Source organism: Sebastes fasciatus, chromosome 4 (genome assembly GCF_043250625.1).
Source record: "Sebastes fasciatus isolate fSebFas1 chromosome 4, fSebFas1.pri, whole genome shotgun sequence".
Lineage (NCBI taxonomy): Eukaryota > Metazoa > Chordata > Actinopteri > Perciformes > Sebastidae > Sebastes > Sebastes fasciatus.
The window spans coordinates 39837692-39847691 of NC_133798.1; the positions used below are offsets into that span (position 1 = coordinate 39837692).

A 10000-nucleotide genomic window follows, 5' to 3' on the forward strand; every position below is an offset into this window, starting at 1 on the left:
TCCTCTGGTGGCTGTTGAACGGCTGGTTGACTGCTGCTGCTGTGTGTGTGTGTGTGTGTGTGTGTGTGTGTGTGTGTGTGTGTGTGTGTGTGTGTGTGTTGTGTGTGTGTGTGTGTGTTGTCTTACTTTCCTAATTGTGTTGTGTTGCCTGTTTGCAGTGTATGTTTCCCTTAACGCAGAGTTTGCTTGTGCCCACTGGGGGAAGCTGTCTCTTTCCGGGTGGCTGCTTTGGAGGTGCAGCAACTCATTTCATAATGCGCATTAAAAATAAGAGAGAGAGGAGAAAAAGGGAACGAGAGAGACGGGAGGTAAAACAGTAAAAAGAGGGAGAGCGATTCAGACGGCACTGAAGGAGGCCGAAGACGTGGAGTATCATCAGGAAACTCTTCAAGATAATTGTAATGTGTGTGTGAGTGCGTGCGAGGCTTGGTACACATAAGAGCTTACGTATGTGATGATGTGAGATGAGTCACAGCTGAAGGTGGATATTGAACTGTGCATGAAGCCAAGATGCCTTCAGGCAGAACCAGAAGCACAGAGGATCAGGGAAACGTTGCATTTTTAATATCCGTATGGTGCATAAGGAGGAACCTCGGACTAAACTCAGCTCAATGGGCTTTATGTTCTGCAAAGCATCTCTTCAGGTCGTCTTTACACTTTCACATGTTTCACCTGCAGCCTATAGAGTTTCATACTCGTGTCTTTGTTTACATGCACACATGTTTGCGTATTTCTATTTAGTTATAATGTGATAACTCTGTCAGTTGGCCAGCAGGGTAAGTGTACTTACTGACTGAGGAAGTGACTGTGATAGAGAGTCCTTTCTAATATTTGTCCACCTCCTGCTGGGATGAAAGTAAACTGATGTCTGTGGACTCTTTTCTGCTGATCCTGCTTTTGTCCTTTATTGCTGCCTCCTTCCGTCTCCTCTGCTCAGCTGTTGTTCTCCTCCCGTTGCCCCGTGTCCTCTCTGTGTCTCCTTCTGTGAAACCCCCACTCCTCTCCACTTTGAGGGATTATAAAATAAGACATCTCTTCCTCTCACTTAACATTTAATCACAAAGTATATTTCCCTGACAGTGAGGGTATTAAATGTCTTTATTGTGGTTTAAAACCAAATAGCACAAGGAAATAAATATGCCCAGTCAAATACAGGCTCTATATATAACACAGCAGTGAAATCATAGAAGCTTTGTGTCAATCAGAAAGAGAGAAGTATACATTAGTTATATAGAGGATATGAAACCCAGAGGCCCTTCATGTGTTGTCCTTCTCTCTTGTTCTGTATTTAACTTCAGCCGTTCTCAGATGTTTACAGTGGGTGTGAAACGACAAAGGGCCAACGCTATTTCTGTGTTTTGCTTTTATTCTGGTGCTTGCGCCTCCAAACAGAAAGAGCTGCTCGCACCTACAGTACAGTACACGGGTGGAATGACGCAGCTGGGCTTGTGTTTATACAGATCAGATGGTTCTGTACAGTTTTGCTCACCAGTAGGGATGCACTGATACCACCTTTATTTCAGACCGAGTACAAGTACTTACATTTGGGTACTCGCCGATACGAGTAACCAAAACGAGTACTTCTCTGTGCCTAAAGAGCCTCGTTAACAGCCAGCTGGAGGGTGTGAGCGACACACAGCAGGCTGGGGAGTCGCGCATACGAGGCGGTGCGCCGCCGTCGGCTTGGAAAGGCTCGGGGCGAAGGTGGCTCGCAGGGCCCACGTAAAAGGTGCCAGGGGTCTGCGGCGATGTCGGCAACCCACCCGACCCGTCCTGAAACACGGACCAAGGAGTCTTAACGCACGCGCGAGTCAGAGGGTGCAAGCAAAACCCCGTGGCGTAATGAAAGTGAGGACCGGGAGGTGGGATCCAGTACCCCCGCGGGGTCGGGTGCACCACCGGCCCCTCTCGCCCGCACCGTCGGGCTGGTGGAGCGTGAGGACCCGAGAGATGGTGACGAGAGGTTAAAGTCACGCTGCCGTAAAGTGGTATCGGTGCCGTTGTATCGGAGCCGTTTTGCGAGTACATGAGCACAGTATCGGACCTGATACCCGATACTGGTACCGGTATCGGTGCGTCCCTAGTCACCAGTTCATCATGAAATTGTTCCTGTTTCTACCTGCTCAGTAAGTTCAGCTATTAATCCAATCAAAACTCAAAATGCCATTTTTCTATATAAAACAACGTCATATTATCTGTCATGTAAGTTAGATATTTACAGACAGCTGCTTTTCTCACTGCATTGATAGTTGTGGCTGTCTTGTACATGTGTGAATGAACCCAGATATGACTGAACTCAACACTTTAAACACTTAAACAGAGCAAAACTATACACACATAAACATGGAGACGTGTATTGTCCTACTACGTCCTGTAGTTGTAGCCTGACTGCACAGCTATCATTATGTTCTAAAGTAGGTTTGTGTGCATCATTAAGCAGAGAAAGCACGGTGACAGGCTTTTCTTAGCTTCCAAAACATTCATTTATCTTAGAAAGGGACATGGCCTGCTCGTGGAGACATATTTAGAGTGCTGTATTTATTTATGGATGCTTTAGGATCCTGCACCAGGTTTTCTCCCCCAAACACATTAAGGTCTGCTGTGCAATGTGGAATTATTGAAACGCCAACTGTAACTAATATGTTATCCTTCCCGCTAACACTGTAATAATCTTTCTCCAAACACACTGTCCCATGTCTGCAACAGTTGTAGTTTGGGAAGAGTCAGCTTAATTAAGAAGAACAGACAGCTGGTTTGGGCTTTGAGAGCCAGTAAACTAGTGAGTCGGCTAATTTCACAAAGCAGCATCAACCCACAAAGCACAAAGTGAGACTGTCTCACTGTATCCCAATGTGGATCTGCTCATTAAAACAAAACCCAAACCACACCTTGACCGGATCTAAAAGAACCTGCGTCTCAGTTTTCTTCTTCTAATTCAACCAAACACAGTCAAACATTTACTTCTGATAATTTAATGTGAGATTTTGAGTAACAATGTTTTAGAACACATGCGACGTGATTCTCATCAGCACCAGTTGTTCTCATGTGAACGTGTCCTGTTGGGTTAGATTGTGTTGTCCGTGTGAGGGGAGGGAACGCTACACACTAAGACAACCAGTCTGGATGAGGAGTCACTAGTTATGTTGTGGATTTCACTGATTTGAAGTTTGCATCCCGTCTAAAATGTTGTGTTTTAGAAGACTGGAAGGTTTTATCTGTTTTTCTGCACTCATTGAAGGACTGGGCCCAGACCACAATAATACCTGAATGATAAACTAGCTGTAAGATGCCTGGACTTCCTTCTTTTCAGGATTGGGTGACAGTCATATGACCTCCTCACCATGTGACGGTTTGGCTTCTCTTCTCCCTCTCAGCGTTGTATTGTTTCTTTTATCTTTTTCTCTTTCTTTATGAGAACGCAACTTTGTATTTAGGTTGAGTCTAGCGATGCACCGATCCGTCTGTTTCAGTCCCGATACCGAGAGCGATACCTGAGCTTTGGGTATCGGCTGATACCGAGAGCGATACCTGAGCTTTGGGTATCGGCTGATACCGAGTACCGATCTGATACCAGAGTTAATTAATAAGCTGTAACTTCACTGTGTGGAAGACACTGGGATCATTCTGTTATGTGTAAGAAAACATCAGGCCTGACTTAAACATCGCATTCCTAACTTTGTAAAACAAAATGTGATAAATAAATACATAAATATAAATGTAGTGAATTGTTATTTATTATTAAAATAATAAACCGTACACCAACAGCTTAACTTAGTAATTACAATTCAAGTGTAAACTTTTTTAATGCAGCAACAAATTGGTCAAAACTTGAACAGGAATTAAAATTCCAGTCTATAACGTGTGAGGCCCCGTCGTCACTGACATCCGGTATCTCCGGTACCGGTGCATCCCTAGTGGACTCCTCTTGTTTCTTGTTGGTGGAGTCAGAATAGGAAGTTGAGGAAGTTTGATTATGGAAATAGGCCGTTTTTTTTCCTGATTTACAACATTGGCATCCTTGTTATATTTCAAAATAAGAATTAGAAGTCATAAAAACAGAATATTTGGATACTTGATCGTGTTTGAGTCGGTTCATGTTTCCAGTCAGTCTGAAGATCTTTACTGTTAGCCACCGCTAACGCTCATTTCTTCCTGAAACATAAGCCACCGTCCAGATGCACTAAGTTGACCGGATTTCTTTAAACTGATTCGTTCCCAGGTAAAACCCAGTTAAATGATCTCTGCTGCTCTCTGTACAAACAGCTACGTCTCACATTGTGAAAGGCAATCATCTGTTCAAAGTCACAGTTGCCCACGAGCAGCAGACCTCCCCTCTGCCTGCCAGACGGTGTGTTACATCACCTGAGATCCCTCTTTAGTCGTACATGTGGCCTCTAACACAAACTCCGCTGTGTCTCTCTCTGCCCTCAGATAACTTCTACGGCACACCGAAACCTCCAGCGGAGCCGTCCCCCGCAGCACCTCCTCTGAATGTGAGTGAGGCCCTGCTGCCCGGAGCCCGGCCCAGCGCCCAGGGCAAGAGGAAGAGGAACCAGTCAGTCAGCAACATGGAGCAGCGCGCCAGCCTGGAGCCGCCCGAGGAGGAGGAAGAGGAGAGCCCGGTTGTCAACGGCAACGGGGTGGCTATCACACCAGGTACTGTAGGATGAGTGAGAAAAACATACATTTATGGTTGTGATGTTTTTATATTACATTTTCCATCAACTTGAATCAAACAAGGTCTGTTTCCAAAGTGTTGTGACCATCTTGGCATTTTAAAACATCTTTAGGTGAGAAGGCCTGAACCGGGTTATTTATTGTTGTCTCACTGGTGTGATGACTAAAACCATAGAAACAAGTCAGTTATCATATAAATTGTTAAAGGGACTGTTTGTAACTTCTTCCAGGTAGAAATCATTGCTGGTCGGTGTCCCATGCGCGCTCGCGTGTGTCTCCGCTGTTCAGACTCAGACTCCAACACAAACTCCAGTGAAGCACCAAAACCTCTTGGTTGTATGTAGTGAAGCTGTTAAACAGTGTTGGCCGCGGTCGGAGGACGCGGAGGAGACCGTAGCTTTGGTCTCCAGGACCGGAGTCTGCTCCTCTGCTCCTCTGCTCCTCTGCCTGCCTTCACTCACACACCACGCTCCTTCTCTCTCTCTCTCTCCACCTCTCCCGTGCATGCTGCTCACTCCACACTGCAGAAGAGTTAGTTTAGCTCTGAGAATATCTAGTGAATGTTCAGTGGACGTTTGTGCAGAAATAACTGCTGCAGCTCCTCCAGACCAACAGAGGTTTCCCGTGTCTTGTGAAGTGACGGGGCTCCGCAGAGAGAAACGTTATCGTCTCCGACCAAAACTCAGGCGTCTCCCCCGTTCCCTCCGGCCGCGGTCGGGAGGCTGAGGCGGGAAAAGCCAACACTAGGATCAGCATTGATTCATGGAGAGACCTTGGTCTGGTCAGCTAACATTACTGCCAAGCAGCTGAAATATAGAGTGATATTGTGCTTTTAGCTGACGTGTGTCTCCTCACTGTGTTGAGCGATGCTCCTTCATGTCTATGTAGAGCGAGCACAAGCGCCAGCAACAGGACGCTGACTTTAGTTGACTTAACGGACACAGGTGAAGCTGCTAACAAGACATTTCTGATTCTTACTAACAGTCCCTTTAACTTTTCCTGTTTATTTTCCCTTATCGATAAAACAAGACTCTCTTTTCTCCTTTTGTCCACTTTCATGTCTGCGTTTATACAGTCCAGTCCATGACCGGTCGTTCTAGACATTAACAGACTCTGTTAACATGAGTGTGAACTGCACACGTTCTCAATAACCTTATATAACACAATGCACACAAGGGCACCTTAATGTCTCCACTGTTATCACTGTCCAGAGTCTCATTTTGGCTTCAGCTCTCGTCTCTCCGTCCTCTCATTTCTCCGTCTCTCCTGCTGTCTTTGCTCTCCCGCCACTGGCCTTTGTCCTTGTTTCTATTAATACCCTGGCTCTCCCCTCCTCTCTTCCTCTCCTCCTCTCCTCTACCATCTTCTTCCTCCTGACCTCTCTTGCTTTTTTTTTTGTCTATGTGGCCTCCTCCTCCTCTTCCTCCTCCTCCTCCTCCTCCTCCTCCTCCTCCTCCTCCTCCTCCTCCTCCTCCTCTTCCTCCTCCTCCTCCTCCTCCTCCTCCTCCTCTTCCTCCTCCTCCTCCTCCTCCTCCTCCTCATCCTCCTCCTCCTCCTCCTCCTCCTCCTCCTTCCTCCACTTCTCTTTGTAGTCTGTGTTGTTGTCATATTGTTTCCACTATTTTCTCTTACTATCATGTGTTTTTTATTTTTACTTATTTACTGACAGAAATTGCTTTTTCTTTTTACAACAAAACTATAAATCTCTGTTATTTAATGCTGATAACATGAAAGACATCTTTAATGGGTAGTTTTAGATGTTATCTGTCTGCCTGATGTTGAACAGGAGTTCCTCACTACAACTGTAAAAACAAGACTTGTTTGACCAAAGCTACGGTCTCTTCCGCGTCCTCCGACCGCGGCCAACACTGTTTAACAGACGGGCTTCCCTAGATACAACCAAGAGGTTTTGGTGCTTCACTGGAGTTTGTGTTGGAGTCTGAGTCTGAACAGCGGAGACACACGAGAGACCATGAGACACCGACCAGCAATGATTTATACGTGGAAGAAGTTACAAACAGTCCCTTTAATAGTGTGACCTCTGTATGACCTTCGTTGTTGTTTTTTTTGTGTGTAAATGTTCTGTTTCTATATTAAAAGTTTCAATAGGAATATTATGGGATTATAAAGTTTGGTACTATCGTATTCTCCTCCTCCGCTCACTTCGATGCCACCAGCTTTTCTCGTCACTCTAAAAACCTTTCCTTGTGTTTCTGACTCAGTCTCTGACCCCGAAAGTCTGTCCCTGTTCCTCCATCTCTGACATCCCCATGTTGTTTTCTCCTCATGCTCATTGTCCTCAGACGGACCACATCTATCTCTCTATCTCCCTCTCTGCCTCTCGCCCTCTCTCCTGGGGGTTCATAGCTCTGCAGTGGTTTGGCTCTGACTCATCATGCATGGCGTGTGTAGTGCACTGCATGTGTGCACAGAGTCCCTGAGTGTGTGAGAATAACTGTGTGTGTGTGTGTGTGTGTGTGTGTGTTCTCCACAGAGTCCAGTGAGCATGAGGACAAGAGCACAGACGCCTCTGGGGAAGTTGCTGTTGAAACGTCGAGCCAGGCCCCGGCCTCTGTGGAGCCCTCCACCGAAGGAGAGGAGGCCCCAAAGTCTCCCTCTAAATCCCCCGCCAAAGTCCCCGACCTCGACGAGGAAGAGCTCGGTCCTCTGCCTGACAACTGGGAGATGGCCTACACAGAGAAGGGGGAGGTCTACTTCATAGAGTAAGAGAACAACATCCTACCTGCTGTATACAATGTTTACAATACAATACAATCAAACTTTATTGTCCACCAGGGACAACACAGAAAACAACAGACATTAAACACCAGACAGCAGTTAGTAAAAAACAGAGACAGGTTATGTTACATATTAAAACAGTTCATGTCAGTGTCTGTGGCTCAGATCGGCTCAGTCACTGTGTTGAGTAAAGAATATTGATGGCACTAGTTGGGATGAAGGACTTTTTAAACACATGTTTAGTTGCCAGAGGGGCTCTATAGCGCCTCCCGACTGGCTGCAGAGAGGATGGGAGCTCTCTGCCAGGACACTCCTCGCTTTCTTCCTCGTCCTTTCTGTAAAAAAGTAGAGTTAAAGGGACTGTTTGTAACTTTTTAAGCTTATAAATGTACCGGGTCGGGACAAATGCGCGCTCGCATATGTGCATTCGCATGTAGCCGCTGCCTCTCCTCCTCTGCCTGCCTTCACTCAAACAGCGCGGGCATTCTCGCTCAGCTCGCTCCATCTCTAGACGTGAACGCGCACTAACTCCACACTGCAGAAGAGTTAGTTTAGCTCTGAGAATATCTAGTGAATGTTCAGTGAAGTTTGGGCAGAAATAACTGCTGCAGGTATATTTAGAGCGAGCAAGCGCGAGCCCGAAGCTGACTTTCGTTGATTTCACGGCCACAGGTGTCACTGTTAACAAGCATTTCTGAAAGTTACAAATAGTCCCTTTAAGGGCTTTATGGGTTTACCAACTATTCTACTTGCCATTGACGCGATCCTAGACAGTTTATTCTTCTATCTACAGTGTAGGTGACCGTACCAGGCAGGAAGGTGAAAGGTTAAAACACTCTCAACAATAGTTTTGTACACTAATTCTAAAATCTGCCGGCTGACACCGAGGAAACTGAGTTTCCTTAGAAGACCTGGGTGTCCAGGACTGTACCGAGGTATTTAAAGTGTTCCACAGTTTCAACATGTCGGCCATCAAGTGAATCTGTCTCTGTGATCAGGTGTTGTTTTGTGCAGCACGTGATTCATTCTTTAGTCTTGACGTTGATTTCTATCTGACTAGTCTTTAAAATACAAAGAAATGATTTTAGTCTGAAAGAAGAGCAGCATGTTCCTCAGTGTGTGCAGCTGTTACGGGGGGGTTAAGTGTTTATAATGAATAACATTACGCTTGTAAGTAATAAAAATGCTAAAAACAAATCCAGTGTAATGCAGCTCACAAAGTGCACCTACTTTCTTTATGTATGGCTGGCTGTGTAAACCGTATAGCACTGTTCTCTGTGCTGAATAATTGATGTTACTTAATGCTGCTAATCAGACGTACTGGACAAACACAAACACACACACGCACGCACGCACGCACGCACGCACACACACACACACACACACACACACATGCACAGCCATAAAAACTTGTGCCCTCTCCTCTCACCCTTTCTAATTAGTGTCTGAGGGCTAATTAGTGGATTAATGGTCATTTAGTTTACCTTAGAAATCCCCTTGTTTCTCTCTGCCCCTACACACACACACACACACACACACACACACACACACACACTCTTCCGTACAGGTCATTAGTGTTACTTTGCTCTCATCTTCTCCGTCAGTCTCTCTCTGACCTCCCTTTCCTCTTTCCTCTCATTATTGACAGTCACAACACCAAGACGACATCGTGGCTGGATCCTCGGCTCGCAAAGAAAGCCAAGCCACCGGAAGAATGCCGAGAAGACGGTGAGTGTGATCGACCCGTTTGCCTGTTTGCTCTGTTGTTCTGTAGCTTTAGTTCATCTGAGTGGAGCTCATCTTTTGGCCGTTTGTTGAAGTGTGTCGTCTCTGTGTTTCCTGCTGTTGGTGTACCTGTGTTGTGTGTTGTCTGTTCTTGACTCACTGTTCCAGCGTGTTTACCGCCCTCAAGAAAAAGAGCACAGAAATACTGTGTTGTTTAAAGTGTTTAATACTCTGCAGCCGGTCTCTCTGTTCTCATCAGGTTCTGGGCAGCGTACTCCAACAGAGAAAGGAGGGTTTGAAATCCAGAAAGAAGAAACTCCACATATAAATTTACCTTTTTTTAGATCTGTTGTTGAGAAGTGATCATTAGTGTAGAAGCAGGATGAGTCGTGAGGAATGTAATCATTTCATCCAATATTCTTTTTTATGCTTCATAACCAAATATCTGCTGTGGTAATTTATTACTGAACAATATCAACATAGACAAAAGAAACCGTCGGCTAGACACAAGCAACACCCAAAACAAAGCTATTAGCTGGATGCAGGTAAATGAAACATCTACACTGCCTCTTCTTACTCGGATGAAGAAAACGTTAGTTGTTACACCTCATTAAAAGGCTCTATAACCCTCTGCTCCAGACGTCATCACTCCAGGACTAAAACATCGTTTTCTGTTTTTAAGGATAAGGCTGACATCTGATATTTGTCTAATTGTTGCTTCTGGTCTCAATACTCTCTGACTTCCCCACCCCGTCTGGAGAGTTGAGTTGAAAACACATTTGTCCTCCTAAAGATGTAAATCTTTAAATGTATGTCACAGATATATAGTCATTTTGTGTATAGTGCATTTGTTGGGTAA

At 45.4% G+C, this 10000-nt stretch overlaps 1 protein-coding gene across 10 annotated transcripts in view; it reads left to right on the plus strand.

Annotated features, from left to right (window-relative positions):
* Window positions 1-10000, plus strand: part of magi2b (membrane associated guanylate kinase, WW and PDZ domain containing 2b) — a 122530-nt gene that overhangs the window by 57990 nt on the left and 54540 nt on the right. For all 10 annotated transcript variants that reach the window (XM_074634164.1, XM_074634162.1, XM_074634166.1 and 7 more), the window contains 3 exons: window positions 4432-4656; window positions 7172-7400; window positions 9065-9144. In XM_074634164.1, coding sequence (XP_074490265.1) covers window positions 4432-4656; window positions 7172-7400; window positions 9065-9144 — 534 coding nt within the window. The remainder of the gene's footprint in view (window positions 1-4431; window positions 4657-7171; window positions 7401-9064; window positions 9145-10000) is intronic.